The sequence below is a fragment of the Heptranchias perlo genome, chromosome 7 (assembly GCF_035084215.1).
Source record: "Heptranchias perlo isolate sHepPer1 chromosome 7, sHepPer1.hap1, whole genome shotgun sequence".
NCBI lineage: Eukaryota > Metazoa > Chordata > Chondrichthyes > Hexanchiformes > Hexanchidae > Heptranchias > Heptranchias perlo.
Genome location: NC_090331.1, coordinates 70832254 through 70852287, shown reverse-complemented (window position 1 = coordinate 70852287; position 20034 = coordinate 70832254). Strand labels below are relative to the sequence as shown.

General features: G+C 41.9%; 1 protein-coding gene across 9 annotated transcripts in view; it reads left to right on the top strand.

The window, feature by feature from the left end:
• Positions 1-87: 87 nt before the first annotated feature.
• Positions 88-20034, top strand: part of LOC137323838 (cyclin-dependent kinase 2-like) — a 37230-nt gene continuing 17283 nt past the window's right edge. For 2 of the 9 annotated variants that reach the window (XR_010963455.1, XM_067987825.1), the window contains exons 1-5: positions 90-304; positions 11458-11535; positions 13286-13406; positions 16920-17090; positions 19029-19130. Coding sequence is in view for 8 of the 9 variants with exons in the window: in XM_067987825.1 (XP_067843926.1) it covers positions 189-304; positions 11458-11535; positions 13286-13406; positions 16920-17090; positions 19029-19130 (588 nt within the window). In the remaining variant the exon portion in view is untranslated. Of the gene's footprint in view, positions 305-11457; positions 11536-13285; positions 13407-13567; positions 14053-16919; positions 17091-19028; positions 19131-19227; positions 19321-20034 lie in introns of those variants that run through there. The other 7 variants (XM_067987828.1, XM_067987830.1, XM_067987824.1 and 4 more) reach the window with 7 other exon arrangements.

Sequence of the window (20034 nt, the reverse complement as noted above, 5' to 3'; positions counted from 1 at the left end):
GACGAACACGCGGGAAAGTGTGGGTGTCTCCGAGCAGATTAGCGACGCGCGGCGGACCAGAGGAGACGGTTAGGTTTGGAACGCGCGGGGAAGCGAGGGGAGGGGGGCGGGCGCGCGCCATGTCATCAACAACAACAACAGCAGCAGCAGCCGTGGGGTTCGAGTGGTGAGTAGTGAGCGACGGGGCCATGGACAACTTCCAGAAAGTGGAGAAGATCGGAGAGGGAACTTACGGAGTGGTCTACAAAGCCATGAATAAAGTGACGGGAGAGATGGTGGCACTGAAAAAAATAAGATTGGACGCGTAAGTTACGATCGTTACCAAAAAGAAAACTAATAAAATAACTCATTGTATTTACTAGTTGACAGGTCACTTATGAAGTGTCTGGTGTTTTCTGCTGGCACAAAGCCCTTTTGTCCTTTTTGGCTGTCTGACAGACCGTACTTTATGTTAGTTAAACTTTTGAAATCTTGCATTTGAAATGATATAGATGCACATACACATTAAAGATAATGCTCATCTGTTTTTGATGCACATTAATATATGTTTGGGATTTGTTTTACTGCAGCTAAAGTCAAGAAGAATGGTATTGAGAAAAGTAAAGATCATTAAATATGCCATCTGACTATGCCTTTACAGCAGTACACATCATCCACTTTGCTACCAGCAGAAGTTTTTCTCCCAAACTGACATTAATGGGCCATTCACAAACCCTTAATTTTTTTAAAAAAGTGATTACTCGTCTTCATTCTAAACTTTGTGTAATTATATGTTTTCTTAAAACATCAGCTGTATGACTTTCGACAAAGATCAAATCGTTGGTAATTTTTTGTAAAACACATCAGCCCATAGTTCAAGCTGCAACCTCAAATTGACAAAGCAACATCTGAAGAAATACACAGGACTGCACTACCATAGGTTAGTCACGGTATGAGTCAATAGAAAGGTTGTGGTCAAAGGGGATTCTATAATCGGGGGATAGATGGCGTCCTCTGCAGTCGCCACCGAGAGTCCAGGAGGGTGTGTTGCCTACCTGGTGCAAGGGTAAAGGACATTTCGGAGCAACCAGAGAGGAACTTGGAAAGGGGGCGGGAGGATCCCGTTATCGTGGTCGATGCTGGCATCGATGACATAAGGAAGAACAAGGAGGAGGTGCTGCTAAGGTAATATCAGAAGCTAGGAACTAAATTAAAAGGCAGGACCTCACGGATGGTAATTTCATGTTCACTACCCGAGCCACGTAATAATTGGCATAGGGATAGGCAGATGGGAAAGATTAATGCATGGCTGAAAGAGTGGTGTGGGAAGGACGGGGCTTCATTTCATGGGACACTGACACCAGTACTGGGACAGGAAGGAGCTGTACTGCTGGGACGGGCTCCACCTGAACCAGAATGGGACCAGAGACCTAGCGGAAAGGATAAATAGGGCGGTGCATAAGGCTTTAAACTAGCAAGCTTGGGTGGGGGTGGGGGGGTGTTGGAGATCTGGTAGCAATAACAAAAGCTTGAAGATAAAACAAATAGGAGATGAGTGTAAAGGTCAGACCAGGGTAAGGAATAAAGATAACATATACAGCCAAGGAACAAATACAGTTTAAAAAAACAGAAGTATAAAAGGACTGTTAAAAATAAAGTAAAAGGAACAACTATTAAAGGTGAATTAAACTGCCTGTACAGCAATGTACACAGCATCCAAAGTAAAACAGAAGTGGAGACAATAATCCACAGTGAGGAACCAGATGTAGTAGGAATAACTGAAACATGGCTACATTGTGTACATTCTATGGAATTCTGTGAGTCACACTGAACCCATTAGTTATACATACAGTAATAAATTTTGTTAAATATGGCCAGCATACACATCTTTATGTATTCTTTATAAATAATGTAACCTTTCCTGATATACAAACCAGCGTTAGTGACATCGGCACTGTTTGTGCTGATTAATTCACATCGGAGATGCACAGCACAATAACAATTTTGCCAACACTAACAATAAAACTTTTATATAAAAGTGAAACATTATATATTAAAAAAATGCAAGGGAGGAGTTTAAGTTGATAATCCAATTTCAATGCTCAGATGATTTAAATAAAGTTTTGCTATCAATGTTTTAACATTTTTTTTATTCGTTCATGGGATGTGGGCGTCGCTGGCGAGGCCAGCATTTATTGCCCATCCCTAATTGCCCTTGAGAAGGTGGTGGTGAGCCGCCTTCTTGAACCGCTGCAGTCCGTGTGGTGAAGGTTCTCCCACAGTGCTGTTAGATAGGGAGTTCCAGGATTTTGACCCAGCGACCATGAAGGAACGACAATATATTTCCAAGTCGGGATGGTGTGTGACTTGGAGGGGAACGAGCAGGTGGTGTTGTTCCCATGTTCCTGCTGTCCTTGTCCTTCTAGGTGGTAGAGGTTGCGGGTTTGGGAGGTGCTGTCGAAGAAGCCTTGACGAATTGCTGCAGTGCATCCTGTGGATGGTACACACTGCAGTCACAGTGCGCCGGTGGTGATGGGAGTGAATGTTTAGCGTGGTGGATGGGGTGCCAATCAAGCGGGCTGCTTTGTCCTGGATGGTGTCGAGCTTCTTGAGTGTTATTGGAGCTGCACTCATCCAGGCAAGTGGAGAGTATTCCATCACACTCCTGACTTGTGCCTTGTAGATGGTGGAAAGGCTTTGGGGAGTCAGGAGGTGAGTCACTCACCACAGAACACCCAGCCTCTGACCTGCTCTTGTAGCCACAGTATTTATGTGGCTGGTCCAGTTAAGTTTTTGGTCAATGGTAACCCCCAGGATGTTGATGGTGGGGGATTCGGCGATGGTAATGCCGTTGAATGTCAAGGGGAGGTGGTTAGACTCTCTCTTGTTGGAGATGGTCGTTGCCTGGCACTTGTCTGACATGAATGTTACTTGCCACTTATCAGCCCAAGCCTGGATGTTGTCCAGGTGTTGCTGCATGCGGGTACGGACTGCTTCATTAACTGAGAGGTTGCGAATGGAACTGAACACTGTGCAATCATCAGCGAACATCCCCATTTCTGATCTTATGATGGAGGGAAGGTCATTGATGAAGCAGCTGAAAATGGTTGGACCTAGGACACTGCCCTGAGGAACTCCTGCAGCAATATGTCCTGGGGTTGAGATGATTGGCCTCCAACAACCAGTATCATCTTCCTTTGTGCTAGGTATGACTCCAGCCACTGGAGAGTCTTCCCCCTGATTCCCATTGACTTCAATTTTACTAGGGTTGCTGGTGCCACACTCGGTCAAATGCTGCCTTGATGTCAAGGGCAGTCACTCTCACCTCACTTCTGGAATTCAGCTCTTTTGCCCATGTTTGAAACAAAGCTGTAATGAGGTCAGGAGCCGAGTGGTCCTGGCGGAACCCAAACTGAGCATCGGTGAGCAGGTTATTAGTGAGTAAGTGCTGCTTGACAGCATTGTCGACGACACCTTCCACCACTTTGCTGATGTTTGAGAGGAGACTGATGGGGCGGTAAATGGCTGGATTGGATTTGTCCTGCTTTTTATGGACAGAACATATGTGGGCAATTTTCCACGTTGTCGGGTAGATGCCAGTGTTGTAGCTGTACTGGAATAGCTTTACTAGAGGCGCAGCTAGTTCTGGAGCACAAGTCTTCAGCACTGCAGCCGGGATGTTGTCGGGGCCCACAACTTTTGCTGTATCCAGTGCACTCAGCCATTTCTTGATATCACGTGGAGTGAATCGAATTGGCTGGAGTCTGGCTTCTGTGATGGTGGGGATATCGGGAGGAGGCCGAGATGGATCATCCACTCGGCATTTCTGGCTGAAGATGGTTGCAAACGCTTCAGCCTTGTCTTTTGCACTCAAGTGCTGGACTCCGCCATCATTGAGGATGGGGATGTTTACAGAGCCTCCTCCTCCTTTTAGTTGTTTAATTGTCCACCACCATTCACGACTGGATGTGGCAGGACTGCACAGCTTTGATCTGATCCGTTGGTTGTGGAATCGCTTAGCTCTGTCTATAGCATGTTGCTTCCGCTGTTTAGCATGCATGTCGTCCTGAGTTGTAGCTTCACCAGGTTGGTACCTCATTTTTAGGCACGCCTGGTGCTGCTCCTGGCATGCTTTTCTACACTCCTCATTGAACCGGGGTTGATCCCCTGGCTTGTTGGTAATGGTAGAGTGAGGAATATGCCGGGCCATGAGTTTACAGATTGTGCTGGAATACAATTCTGCTGCTGCTGATGGCCCACAGCGCCTCATGGATGCCCAGTTTTGAGCTGCTAGATCTGTTCTGAATCTACCCCATTTCGCACGGCTATAGTGCTACACAACACGTTGGATGGTGTCCTCAGTGCGAAGACAGGACTTCGACTCCACGAGGACTGTGTGGTGGTCACTCCTACCATTACTGTCATGGACAGATGCATCTGCGACAGGTAGATTGGTGAAGACGAGGTCAAGTAGGTTTTTCCCTCGTGTTGGTTCGCTCACCACCTGCCGCAGGCCCAGTCTGGCAGCTATGTCCTTCAGGACTCGGCCAGCTCGGTCAGTAGTGGAGCTACCGAGTCACTCTTGATGATGGACATTGAAGTCCCCACCCAGAGTACATTCTGTGCCCTTGCTACCCTCGGTGCTTCCTCCAAGTGGTGCTTAACATGGAGGAAGACTGATTCATCAGCTGAGGGAGGGTGGTAGGTGATAATCAGCAGGAGGTTTCCTTGCCCATGTTTGACCTGATGCTGTGAGATTTCATGTGGCCTGGAGTCAATGTTGAGGACTCCCAGGGCCACTCCCTCCTGACTGTATATCACCGTACCGCCACCTCTAGTCGGTCTGTCCTGCCGGTGGGACAGGACATACCCAGGGATGGTGATGGAAGAGTGTGGGACGTTGGCTGAAAGGTATGATTCTGTGAGTATGGCTATATCGGGCTGTTGCTTGACTACTCTGTGGGACAGCTCTCCCAATTTTGGCACAATTCCCCAGATGTTAGTGAGGAGGACTTAAATATGAACTGCTTAATTAGATTAATGCTTGCTAATTACTCCCAAGCATCCATTATTCTGTTAACTTAAGACCTTTGTGGGAACTGCTGTCCAACTATGTTAGTGGCAAAGACTCATTAAAGCAGAGCCCTCTAAAGGGCCCTCATAGGAAAGCTCAACTTGTTTGTTTGTTACAAATGCTGCTACAATATGAAAAAAAATCTCTCCAACTAACTTTTACCCATGAAAAATTTGATAGACAGATCCAGGACCAGCAACAACTTGCATTGGTGTAGAGAAACATCCCAAAGTCCTTCACAGAAGTGTGAGGAAAATGGACATAGAGCCAAAAAAAGAGAGATTAGCCGGGATGACCAAAAGGTTGGTCAAATCGGTGGCTTTTAAGGAGGGTATTATAGAGGCATAGGGGATTAGGGAGGTAATTCCAGTTCATGTGACCTAGGCGGCTGAAGGTACTGCCGGTAAAGGTGATGCAAAGGGAAGGTTGATGCTAAGGAGGCTGGAGTCAGTGTAACAGAGAATTTGGGAGGTTTGTAATAAGGCTGGAGGAAGTAAAGAGGTAGAGAGAGGCAAGGTGGTGGAAGAATTTAAAGAAAAGGATGAGAATTTTAACTGGTTCCCCGTCCCCAACACCTCAATGTAGACCAGTGAGTAAAGGGCAAGCAGTACTTGGTGCAAGATAGGATACAAGCAGCAAAATGTTTGTAGAGCTGATGGAGGATGGGGGGCTGGCCAGGAGATCATTGACATAATCAAGTGTGGAGGTGATAAAGGCATGTTTGAGGTTTTCAGTGGCAGATAGACTGAGGACTCTGGAGCTGTGTGATGTTACAGAGGGATAAATAGGGACGAACATGACGCTGAGGTTGCAAACAGTCTAGTTTAACTTGACATTGGCCAGAGAGGGGAGATGGTGTGGCGAACCAAGCTGTTAGATGCATTTGTGGCAAAAAAGGGGAAACAGTTGCAGGGAGGGAGGGCTCTGGCCTACACCAATCTCTACTCTTTCTAATTCAAAGTTGATTGCTTCAAATTATCTGCTGATTCAAGTTTTTAGCACTTTGGTGTGTCATTTACAATGCCTGATTCAAAATATTGGATAATTCATATTTTTATCATACAAAAAACAACTGAGTTATCAGAAGGTGAGTGTATACAGCTAGCAACGTGAATATCTGGAGTACGAAGGTGGCTTGCACATCACAAGCTGCACCTCGCAGGTCTTTTCACCAAGCAGAAGCCAGATATCTGTCATATAGCTGATGAAACTTTGACACTTTCTATGACCACTGCTGAAAGATGCTACTTGAAGGCCTGGTATGAGAAGACATGTTCACTTATCCAAGGTTTGGGGCCTAGTATGATTGGATTGCAGAGAAGCAAGTAGATGCTCCACACCTGCAGCTGGAGGAGTATGATGTCTGTCCACGCTGTGGTCTGGAGGATAGTAGTAATGCGTTCATACATTTTACAGTGAATTGTACTGCTCACCATGATGCTCCTGATGAGTTCCTGGTACCTACTGTTTCTGTCTTTGCTCTAACCCACATTTGTTAGTTGTCTAATGATGAGCTAATTGCCATCCTTTTTGGGGGTGGGGTTGTACTTGAGGACTTTGGGTGGGTGTAAGATGACTCGCCGAGGGATGGAAGTTTGGAACCAAGCCATTCCTATGTGGCAGACTTTGAGGCAAATAGGTTCACAGTACTTCAGGTGCTGTTGATAACTGATCAACCAGTCTGGTTAATTAATGGGACCTGGAGGAGTAGACCTGTCAGTGGCAAAGGGATTCTTCCAACTCGACTCCAGATAACCGCACAAGCCAGCACCCTAAAGAGTAGAGTGGTCCTAGCTGAAGATGGGATGGGAAATTCTTTGCTGGCTGCTTGGTTTTACTCTGTTAAACTTCAGCAATACCCATGCCACATAATAATTTGATAATATTTTTAAAATGTACTCCTCATATTGCCATAACCAGCAGTAAGAGATAATAAACACCCACAAGTAATTCCAGAGTGACAAAATCCTCAGTGAATTATTTTGCACCTTGTAAATATTGACATTTAATGCATCCCTCTGCTAACTGATGTTTAAAATATAATGTTCAAATCCTTTTTATAACATGAAAATGTGAAGATGTGAAAAATATATTTAATTTCTAGAGATTTGTAGTGTCAAAAAAAATACTCACCTTTTAAAAAAAAATCTAATAGTTGATCTGTGGTATTGCACACTGGGAGTCAAAACCAAATTGTAGTCTTCAGGTGAGGGGTGGTGATGTTTGAGGTCAGGGAATGATTGGACCAGGATGCACAGATGTAATTCCGTTCCCATTTTAAAGTCATACATTCTGTCCTTATTTTAATTTAATAGAATCATAGAATGGTAACAGCACAGAAGGAGGCCATTCAGCCTATCAAGCTTGTGCCAGCTCTTTGTAAGAGCAATCCAGTTAGTCCCATTCCCTTGCTCTTTTCCGGTAGCCCTGCAAATTTTTTCCCTTCAAGTATTTATCCAATTCCTTTTTGAAATCCACAATTGACTCTGCTTCCACATTCCAGAACATAACTACTCGCTGCATAAAAAAGTTTTTCCTCATGTCACCTTAAATCTATGTCCCCTGGTTCTGGACCCTTCCGCCAATGGGAACAATTTCTTTTTATTTATCTAAACCCTTCATGATTTTGAACACTTCTATCAAATCCCCCCTTAACCTTCTATGCTCTAAGGAGAGCAACCCCAGCTTCTTCATTCTATCCACGTAACTGAAGTCCCTCATCCTTGGAACCATTCCAGTAAATCTTTTCTGCATCTTCTCTAAGGCCTTCACAACCTTCCTAAAGTGCGGTGCCCAGAATTGGGCACAATACTCCAGCTGTGACCGAACCACTGTTTTATAAAGATTCAACATAACTTCCTTGCTTTTGTACTCAATGCCTCTATTTTAAAGCCCAGGATCCTGCATGCTTTTTTAACCGCTTTCTCAACCAGTTCTACCACCTTCAAAGATTTTTGCACATATACCTCCGGGTCTGTCTGTTCCTGCATCCGCTTTAGAATTGTACCATTTAGTTTATATTGCTTCTCCTCATTCTTCCTGCCAAAATGTATCACTTCGCACTTCTCTGGCGTTAAGAACCATGGAACCATAGAGAACATACAGCACACAAGGAGGCCATTCGGCCCATTGTGTCCGTGCCGGCTCGAAGAACAGCCAGGTGCCCATTCTAATCCCACCTTCCAGCACCCGGTCCGTAGCCCTGCAGCTTATAGCACTTTAGGTGCAGGTCCAGATACTTTTTAAAAGAGTTGAGGGTCCCTGCCTCAATCACCAATTCGGGCAGCAAATTCCATACACCCACCACCCTCTGGGTAAAAAAGTTTTTCCTTGTGTCCCCTCTAATCCTTCCGCCAATCAGCTTAAATCTATGTCCTCTAGTTCTTGAACTCTCAGCTAGGGGAATCAGGTACTTCCTGTCTACTCTATCTAGGCCCCTCATAATTTTGTACACCTCAATCAAGTCACCCCTCAGCCTCCTCTGCTCCAAGGAAAATAACCCCAGCCTATCCAATCTCTCCTCGTAGCTGCAATTTTCAAGCCCTGGCAACATTCTTGTAAATCTTCTCTGCACTCTGTCCAGAGCAATTACGTCCTTCCTGTAATGTGGTGACCAGAACTGCGCACAATACTCCAGCTGTGGCCCTACCAACGTTTTATACAGTTCCATCATTACATCCCTGCTTTTGTATTTTATACCTCGGCTAATAATGGAGAGCATTCCTATGCCTTCTTCACAACCTTATCTACCTGTACTGCCACCTTCAGGGACCTGTGCACATGCTTCCTCTACCCCTCTCAATATATTCCTGTTTACCGCATATTACCTTTTACTGTTTGCCCTCCCTAAGTGCATCACCTCACACTACTCCGGGTTGAACTCCATTTGCCACTTTTCCTCCCACTCCACCGACCCATTGATATCTTCTTGGAGTCTACAGCTATCCTCTTCATATCAACTATACGGCCAATTTTTGTGGTCATCTGCAAATTTGCCAATCATGCCCCCAACATTCAAGTCCAAATCATTAATATATACCACAAACAGCAAGGGACCCAACACTGAGTCCTGTGGCACACCACTGGAAACGGATTTCCATTCGCAAAATTCGTTAAATTTCATCTGCTGTGTGTCCACCCATTCCACCAGCCTGTCTATGTCCTCTTGAAGTCTCTTACTATCCTCCTCACTGTTTACTACACTCCCAAGTTTTGTGTCATCTGCAAATTTTGAAATTATGCCTTGCACACCCAAGCCCAAGTCATTAATATATATCAAAAAAAGCAGTGATCCTAGTACCGACCCTTGGGGAACACCACTGTATATTTCCTCCAGTCCGAAAAACAACCGTTCACCAGTACTCTCCTGTTTCCTGTCACTTAACCAGTTTCGTATCCATGCTGCCACTGTCCCTTTTATTCCATGACCGTCAATTTTTCTGACAAGCCTTGGTTTTATATTATTATTTTGAGTGTATAATATACACCATTCCTATAAAACCATACTTTCTGTCAACTATTCTCCTAATAAATTCCTATATCCACATTTATAATAGAACCTATCTAAGTAAACTTGTCACGCTGTAATAATACCCTCCTGCCATTGGAGTGCTGTAGGGCCTCAGTAAATCTTTTGCATCTCCAAGCTCCTCAATCTGTACTGCACAGTAACTCCTATGTTCCAACCAACTATGCTTCTTTGCTCCCCAAATTGCCATAAGTATTGCTATTTAACTACATAAATAATATCAAATAAAAGTATTGTGTAAAAATAAGGCCTGAATGTGTGCCTTTAAAATGGGATTCAATACATCTATGCTTCCAGGGTCCACTTATCCGCTGCACTCTAACTCTGCTTCAACTGAAGACTGCACTTGGTCTTGACTCCGTGTGTGCAACAGCCTGGTTTATCATCTAAATATGTAAATTTATTTTACAGGTAACCTAAAAGGAATACTAAAGTCTTTTATAAACATATAAAGAGTAAAAGGATAGTCAAAGGAAGGGTGGTGTCGATTAGGGACCAAAAAGGAAATCTTTTTGTGGAGCCAGAGGGCATGGCTCAGGTACTGAATGAGCATCTGCCTTCACGAAAGAAGAGGATGCTGCTAATGTCACAGTAAAAGAGGAGGAGGTAGAGAAATTGGATAGGATAAAAATAGATAAAGAGGAGGTACTCAACAGGTTGGAGCGCTCAAAGTAGAAAAGTCATCCGATCTGGATGGGATGCATCCTAGGTTGCAGAAGAAAGCAAGGGTGGAAATAGCGGAGGCTCTGGCCACAATCTTTCAATCCACCGTCGATGTGGGAGTGGTGCCAGAGGACTGCAGGGTTGAAAATGTTACATCCCTGTTTAAAAAGGGGGAGAAGAATAAACCTGGTAACTACAGGACAGTCAGCCTAACTTTGTTTTTTGGGGAAACTTCTAGAGACGGTAATCAGGGATAAAATTAATTTTCACTAGGAAAACATGGGTTAATAAATGACAGCCAACGCGGCTTTGTTAAAGGCAAATTGTGTCTGACAAATTTGATTGTTCTTCAATGAAATAACGGTGAGGGTTGACGAAGGTGGTGCAGGTTGTGAATAGGACTTTCAAAAGCATTTGATAAAGTTCCACATAATAGACTTGTTGGCAAAATTGAAGCCTGTGGGGTTAAAGTGGCAGAGGCAGCATTGATACGAAATTGGCTAAGAGACAGAAAGCAGAGAGTAGTGGTGAACGTTTGTTTTTGAAACTAGAGGGAATTATATAGTGGTGTCCCCTAGGGGACCACTCCTTGTTGATATATATTAATGACCTGGATAGGTATAGGGGACACAATTTTAAAATTTTGCAGATGACACACAACTTGGAAATGTAGTAAACAGGGAGGAGGATAATAGCAGATTTCAGGAGGACATAGACAGACTGGTGAAATGGGCATGCACATGGCAGATGAAATTTAATGCAGAGAAGTGTGAAGTGATACATTTTGGGAGGAAGAATGAGGAGAGGTAATATAAACTAAAAGATACACTATTTCTCTCTAAATGGCATTACCTTAACAAAGACCTTGCAATCTTTGAGTTTTATTCTGTTAACACCTGTGGATGGGAATTGATTTTCCTCACTATTCGGGTTTCCTTTTGATATACTTGGCGAGCTCCAGCCATTATTAAAATAATTAAAAATTGGAGAAATTAATCATTAGACCACACTCAGCTTGTTTAGTATTTGGAAATTTTGCAAAAAAAATTCTGAAGATTGAATTTCAGTATAAAGGATGAGTGGAAGACAATGAAGCTATTGCTGAAGGTAACAGCCACATACTGCGGGGGGGGGGGGGGGCGGCTCTGATTGTGACTGTATATTAAGCAATACACTCAGATTGTAAACTTGTATTTTTATGTTTATTTTCTAGTGAAATGGAAGGAGTGCCAAGTACTGCTATACGAGAAATATCCTTGTTAAAAGAATTGAATCATCCAAACATTGTGAAGTAAGACAAGTTATTTTTGTTTTTTTAGTCAGGTTAGGCATTGCTCTGTTTAACAAGGAAAATATGAATAGCTCAGAATAAGCATCTATAAACATAAAAAGCAAATTGTAAGCTGCTTCATTTACTACTTGACAATTTTTTTTTTGTATATTCTACAGTTTAAGTAAATGATTGTTGATAATTTCTGAGTCACCTAGTTGTGGAACCATCCTTTATTAACAAACTGCTGCTGTATGAACATCAGAAGTTGAAGGCGGCAGATGTTTGACATACCCACCAGATCATTGAATCCAGTCAAACCTCAATGTTACAAACTTGTGGGGAGCACAAAGTATTTTTAGCAAGGTTTGAAAGTAAGACTTCAGGACAGTTAGTGGGCTTAAGTACAAGTTCTATAGTTAATAATAAAAACATTTGGGGTCACCAATATAATAGAAAGTAGAAATGTTTTTTCTGTACCTTATATACATAGTTGTTAGAGGCAATGTTGCCTCCAAGAGGTTTGGTAACCTCTTTTGTCCCAAACACTTATTTTTCCCCTGAAGAACTTTTAACTTTCTATGAAGCCCAAGACATCAAGACTACTCGCATATATGAAGAAACCCTTCTAACAGAATTGAAGAACAAAAGCTTGTGTCTGATACGCAGTTCTTCTCTCACCTTCATACTCTCTTCATCTCAACCATTCTTGGCTCTTTTTATTTTCTTGCTTTTACTATGGTAATTGTTCCTCTGAACTTGCTTTTTTTCTTTCAAAGCCTAAATATGTTCTTCCTCCCATCTGCACCGTCTTTGTATTAAAATCAAGATTAATTGCATTGTCTTGTACTCCAACTTTCTTTTCCAGCAAATCCTTCTTGCCCTCAATTTACCCCAAACCTATCGAAGAAGTCCAAATCAAGACCCATTTAGTTGACCATAAATTTGTTTGCGCCAGTGATTTAGGAATGTTTCCCGTCTGCCTGAATCTTGAAGGCTTCTCCCATCATATTCACCACTTCAATTTTAATTGGAAGTATGTATGAAGTACTGGTGCTTTGCCTCTCTCTACCCACCTGACTGTGGAGGAACTTATCAACTGATGAAGTAACTGGTTGCTGTTGCAGTCAAGAGGTGCCTCACTCTGCACACTAGCACTTTAATTCAGACCCTAATTTTAAACAGTGCTGGTGAACAGAGCAGAGCACGTCTTGACTTAGCTGGGAGGGGTAAATAAGCCATAGTTCCTGATCATTATACAGTAACTTTAGCTGGAACATTTGTTTTTGTGGCATCAGTTGAGAACATGATCAGGTTTGGTTGTGATGCTCTTGTTGTCAAATATCCTGCTGATGCTCACTGTCTTGGCTCATATTTGAAGAATGGCCATTTGGATCACTCACTGGAAGGCTGCCAGCACATTTGGAACTGTACAGCTAGATCTTCCAATGGCTTCAGGAAAGGAGGGAAGAAACCTGAGGGGAAAAAAAGACAATTTCCTCTGAAGTTTTTAATGTATTCTTCTTGTTATCCAGAATGAAATAAAGTAGTAATAGCAGGATCCTAGCGAAGGCTTCTGTTGTATAATGTAATTTTGCTTCGTGCTGCACTTCTGTAGCGTGCTTTTGTTTAAAATTTTTGATAGGAAACAAAACGTGATAAATCCCTACTTTTAATTTCCATTTCACGATAACAAGGATATTGTGATGAACCCACTAAAGCATAATATTGTAATAGATCATCATGAGTAATATGTGTACTTTTGCCCTAGACTACTCGATGTTATCCACAGTGAAAAGAAATTGTACCTGGTGTTCGAGTTCCTGAATCAAGATCTGAAGAAGTATATGGACTCTGCTCCACCCACTGGACTCCCTTTGCAATTAGTTAAGGTAATTACGAATTTAAATTAATTTTTCACTTAGAAGGTTATGTTTTCCATAATTTACATGGGCTAACCCAATCATGCAGAATTTGTTCATCTAAATGCTACTGACATTAATTTCCACCCATTTTTTATTTTGTCCCCTCCATCCCCCACCCCGCCCTTCAGTGATTCAAGCCTGGCACCATTTTCATTCGTCCCTTAAGGCAACCACTAAGAGGCGTGCAAAAGCAGATGAGTTGTTTTTTGACTTTTTTCATGCATTGTTGTGGAGTTGCACTTAATCTCCTTTGTGTGCCTCACTGATGGCACACTCATAATCAAGAACTTGACATGTAGGGAATTGTGGGAATGATCCTACATCATAACATTCTGTGGCACTGCACTTTAGAACATCACTAATACCCCATCATGTTAAATCGATAATGTTTGCTAACAAAAGAGACATTGACATTGATTTTAGCTTTAGCTCAAATAGCAGGTTTGTATAAAGGCTGAAACCTATTCTGAATTGGATTTGTTCAGCATAATCTTATTGTGTAAAGAGTTGAGTGCACATTAAATCAGGAAGTGGCAGGTTATTTTGTATATTTAAACATTTGGTTATATGATGCTAACAAATTTGTCTGCTGATTAAACAATTCTCAAATTTTTGTCTGGTACTGTTTCTTTCTCCTCACCTCCAACCACTTTCTCCCCAGTTCACTTATTGATCGGTTATTATTTCAAGTGCCCCTTGCCCAAATGGCCATTCATGTGTGCATTCATTAAAAAATTGGCTCTAGAGTCAAAGGTCTAGAGACGAAATTCTGTGATGATACAATGGAGCCGATTTTCATCTTTAGATGTAAGTCAGTGCTAATTTGATAAGCACTGTTTTAAGAACTGCCTAATTTTTGAGTATAAATAGCACTCAATTTTCTGGCCGATCCTTATTTGCATCACAACTCCAGATGAAATCATATGGTTCTAGGGATAACACCACTGGTAGGAGAGGAAGTTAGTGTGTCAGTCAAACTTACAGGGTGAAACAATTAAAGATAGTACCACAAGGAGGGGGACAAAAATTTAGAAGCTTCTGGAGAGCATTAAAAGGCTTATCAACCTTTGCTTTTGCCAAGATCTTGTATAAATTTTCCTACAGATATGTGTTCCAAGTTACAAGGATTATTAAAGTTTTGAGATATTTATTACTTTATTATTTTAGGAACTGCTTTCAAGTATTGGTGAGAAATCAAGTATGCTTCATTATCGTCTAGTGAAATTTGTTGTTAGCTCTTCTGTTCAATTTTACTTAATAAATTTGATCCATAGGGGGGAAAATTGGATAAGGCCTATTATTGGGAGCGGGTAGCGCGATCTGCTATTAAACCGCGCCCAATGGCCCTTGCGCAGGCAGGACAAGAACTTCATCTGGCCTCAGTACTCACCTTCAAGCGGTGTTGAAATCTAGGCCTTACACGTCGATTCAAGTAAATGTGCACTTTCCACCAGCAGGGGGAGCCTCAATCTCTTAAAGGGAGAATGTCTCTTAAAGGTGGCCTGTACCTGTTATTTACTAAAAACAACATTCTGCTGTCTGCGTGGAGTCTGAATGGAGATCAGACATTGCACATGTAAATCACAACCCTATGTTCCCGTCCCTATCTTTACAAACTGATGAGTTATGTTAAAACATTGAATAAAGGTTGCGCACTGCTAAATCCCATATCCTCCAACCTGCATGCCAGACCTCATCAATCTGTCGATCTGAGTTGGTACCATGCCTGTGAGAGTGCATGCACCAAGGTTCTCTGCTGATGCACTAAAGGCCTTGGTGCAAGAGGTGGACAGAAGGAGGGACATCCTATATCCATTGTGGGGTGGGGTGGGGGGGGAGGGGAAGAGGCCCTCCAAACATATGCCCAAGAGGCAGTGGGGGACGAAGTCAATGCCTGCGCAAAGCACCACAAACATGGATGCAGTGCAGGAAGAAGTTCAGGGCTTTGACACGAGTGGTCAAGGTGAGTGAGGTCAACTGTCAAGTGGCATCTCCCACCAACTGCACCACACACTACACTCCCCATCACCCACATACCAACAAACTCTTTCCATCAGTACTCAACTTTTCCAATCAGATGCTTCCTTTCACCCTCACACATTATCACTGTTGCAAGCCCACCCACAATTCACAGATCACACACACTGGCAGCTATTCAATTATAACAGGCACATCACCTAGACACATGATCTGCTTTCTTGCAGGAGAAGGTGACGCATAACAGGAGGCAGCGAGTGGCAGTGGCATTTAGCCCCTCGAGTATGTTCCGCCATTCACTGAGACCATGGTTGATCTGTGACCTAACTCCATATACCCACCTTAGCCCCATATCCCTTAATACCCTTTGTTCACAGAAATCTATCAATCACAAGTGAGTTAGCATCAGCTGCCGTTTGCAGACAAGCGTTCCAAACTTCTCCAACCCTTTGCACGTAGAAGCGTTTCCTAACTTCACTCCTGCACTTCCTGGCTCTAAATGTTGGGCTATGCCCCCGAGTCCCAATATTTAAGTATAGGAGACCTCCAAAAGCAGGTACAAATGCATCAGCAGCCAGAAACAATAATCCAGCCACTAACCTGTAAATCCTGCATGGTCCCTTTTAAATAGTGCTGGTGGGGGGTCCTCCAGGCACTCTAGGACATGTTCAGATGGTCGTGCTTAAGACTGAGCGTTAAGTCTGAAATGGTGTCTATCACTTTAAATCAGCGTCACACACTGATTGTATCCATTTTCTCCTTTTCACGCTGCCGGTGTTCGGTACTTGTGCATGCGCTAATACCGATACCAAGATGGCGTCTGGTGCACTTCATGCTGGAAACGTGTGTGTGCATCCAAGATGCCATCTTGGCACTTCTGGGAGGCCTCAGAGCGCTGAAACAACGGGCTCTACACGGCCCAATTTCTTGCTCATAGTTTGTCGTCTGGGAGAGTGTGATTTGTCTGTCAATTGGAGAAACCACCATCTTGTACTGATTTCCAGTGAGCATATCAGCATCTTTCAGGTTTATTGTTCACCCCAGGCATGCCACCTCCTAGACTTATGCATAAGTCACATTTCAGTTTATATGAAGCACGGGCTTGCTTGTGGAAGCTGTTTTTTCTGCTTGGCACAGAAAGAAATATTTAGAGAGTGCCTGAATCATAATGCCTACAACGAAGGGAATTTCACTCCTCTCTGGAGGAGAGGGCTGCTTAATTTGTCTGATTATAACAGACAACAGATAAACAAGACATTCAGGTCTGCATAGAGTCACCTGCTTTAAGCAGATTGTGCATTTACCCCCTGAGCCATTGGAGCAGCTCTGTCTGTTATCCCAATTATGTACGAGTACAGTAATTATATTTGCATGGATTTATAATGTAATGACAGGAATTGGGTGATACAGATATGGAAATGTGTCTGTTATGGGTGTTTGAATAGTTTATTTCTGGATGTTGAATGTATATTTGTTCACATAACAAAACACCTCTTTTGGCAGAGTTATCTGTTCCAGCTGCTGCAAGGTGTGGCATTCTGTCACTCTCACAGAGTCCTTCATCGAGATCTAAAACCACAAAACTTGCTCATTAATGATGCTGGTGCAATCAAATTGGCAGATTTTGGATTGGCAAGAGCTTTTGGAGTTCCTGTGCGCACTTACACTCATGAGGTAATAAAGATCTATGCAGTTTTGGAAATAGTTCATAACATTCAATTTTATTCCCATTATAATTTTGATGGGTTAAAGCCCTACTTATATGTGACATATTTTAAAAGGGTTGCTCAGTCAGTTAATGTGAACTTTCTAAAAACAGATTGCTGCATGGTTTTACAAAATAGATATTATGAGGTCCATAAAAAGGAAGCAGGTGTTTATTAGTACTTTCCATTTTTAAGTTCTAATGAATTCTCACCATTTCAAGTGCTAACAAGGGCTTTAAGCGCTAAAGCTAAACAGATAAGCTATTTTAAGCACCTTTGGTCAATTGCATTGAAGTCAGTGTAAGTATTTTAAAATGTTTTTTTCCAAATATCTGTTCTATACAGTCTGCAATGCACCTACTGCTCTGAGCATCAGTTTATAATTGTAGCAATAAAAAAGTAAGATTTAGTCAGCTGGAGGATTTTAGGAACAAAGAAAGGCTATTAGGCCAGCAAAGTTGTCCCTTTTTCAGAGATCAAACCCACCTTGCCTGTTCTTGCCAAGAAGACAAGAATGGAACTTCAAAGACATAATTGAAACTTCAAAGCTCAGGTTAAAATAATAGCACAATTCTTGAGACTTTCGGGAATTTCACCAATCCCATGCTCCCAACAAGAAGCGAGCGCTGGACTGATAATTGGCACTACAATGTTGTAGCCCTATCTCCAACCTGCACTCTCTTTAACTGTGGTTCCTTGCTGAGAGTGAAGGATTAGTGAACTTTTTATGACAACTCTGAATAAAATAACTTATTAAGTAATACGGATGTTTAGTAGTTAACTGCTAAAAAATTAAACTAACGACGAGGAGACTACTTTCCTGGCTACTGACTCTTGTGATAGCTCAGTGGATAACCTCACTGCCTGGTGAAGTATTGAGGCATATAGACCAGAAAAGTCCTAGATTTGATCCCTGGCCTATGTTAAGTCAACTGATCTCAAACAACATAGCATTGGTATAATCACAGTTGGCTTCAGCGCCACTAACCTAGTAAAGAGAAAGTCCCTACAATTTGTTTTAGCATCACTGACCTAGGGAGGAGAAAAAGTGACTACAGTTCCCACTCCGAATCACTTGTCAGTGACATTTTTAGAAATTGCATCTATGTGGACATTAGGACAGGATCAGCCTCAGCTGTGATACTTCATGAAACACTCTGTCCAAGCTTAGAAACAAAGAACGATTACTTTGGTGAAGAACTGAACATTAAGTGTGGAATCATACTCTGCATGAATTAACACTGTTAAAAGGAAAGAAAGGAGTAGAAAACTGGGGAAAGCCAAACGTTATCCTGTCCTCATCCGAAGTCCACCAATCCCTGAAAAAAGTTCATCGTGTACCAGATGTAGAGGCTGCTGTATAGCGATTTGTTTATTAGAATGGAATGTGGCTTTGTTTAATCATAGTCAATGGAAACAAAGCTCCAGGAAAGATGAAAAGTAGGCTTTATTCTTCTGATTAGATAATACTTCAAAATAATAGCAGGCGCCACCTCTTACTTTACCAGAAGGTTTTAAATCACAAAAGCCACAGTTCTGCAGTCGAAGCCATTCCTACACACCTTGTTACAGCATTAGTTATCATAAATGGTGGTAGATCGTACCAATTTGAGTATTGTCTTGACTCCATTGCCCTAGGAAAAACTGCTAGGTAGTGCAAAGAGAGACTTCCATTTCTCATTTTATATAATCAACTATTGAGCTTCATAAAGATCTCAGTAGCCGTAAATATTTACATTTGTAAATTATTAATCACTGACAGCTGCTGATAGTTTGTGGCTCTTGAATACTTCTAAAATTTATAGTAGACATTGATCAGTCATGTATACTTGTAACATTTTGGGGTAATTGGACTTTCAAAATGTTTATTATTCCTAGATTTTATATTCTTATTTACTTTTTTTAGGTTGTAACCTTGTGGTACAGAGCACCAGAAATTTTAATGGGGTGTAAATTTTACTCAACGGCAGTGGATGTTTGGAGCATAGGATGCATCTTTGCAGAAATGGTATTTATATCAGAAATACAATTAATTTACAAAATTAATTTGTTTTATAAATTTTATGCCTTTCTAGCATGATCAGAATATTGTTTTTCTTTTAAAGCTAGAGGGAAGATGAAAACATGTACAAAAAAAACAACAAAATGTCTCACTGCTGAAATGTCATCTATCAATTTATTAAAGGTCCTGAATACAATTTGCACTCCTGTACACATTAAACTTACTTTCCGTATCATTGTTAATGGAAAGCCCATATGTCAACATGTCACAATGGAAAAACCCCATGTAAACATTTATGATGGGAAGATCCTATATCAACATGGTAACATTTCACTGTCATTTTGTTAATGGACCAATTACAGGACTCAAATTGCTTCTTGAAAAACATTTTGCCTACTTTTTTTTCAGTAACTAAAATGTCCAATGTCCAATGTCCAAGATAAGGGTTTTAAACAAAATCAAAATTTTAAAAATGGCATTTCACAGTAACATGACTAAATTTATCCACTGAATTGTCTTGTTTCTTTTAATACCATTCTTAAAGTTTTATTTGAAGGCCTCGGCGTCTCTCACAAGCCTTTACTTATGCTTGATATTTTTTCTCAGAGCACTGAATCGGCTGAAGACAGAATGGCAAATGGATTTCAGTGTAGGCAAATGTGAGGTCATCCACCTAAAAAGGATAGATCAGAGTACTTTCTAAATGGTGAAAAGCTTGAAACAATGGAAGTCCAAAGAAACTTAGGGGTCCATGTACATAGATCATTAAAATGTCATGGACAGGTACAGAAAATAATCAAAAAGGTCAATGGCCTTTATATTTAGAGGATTAGAATACAAGGGGGTAGAAGTTATGCTACAACTATACAAAGCCCTGGTTAGACCACACCTGGAGTACTGTGTTCAGTTC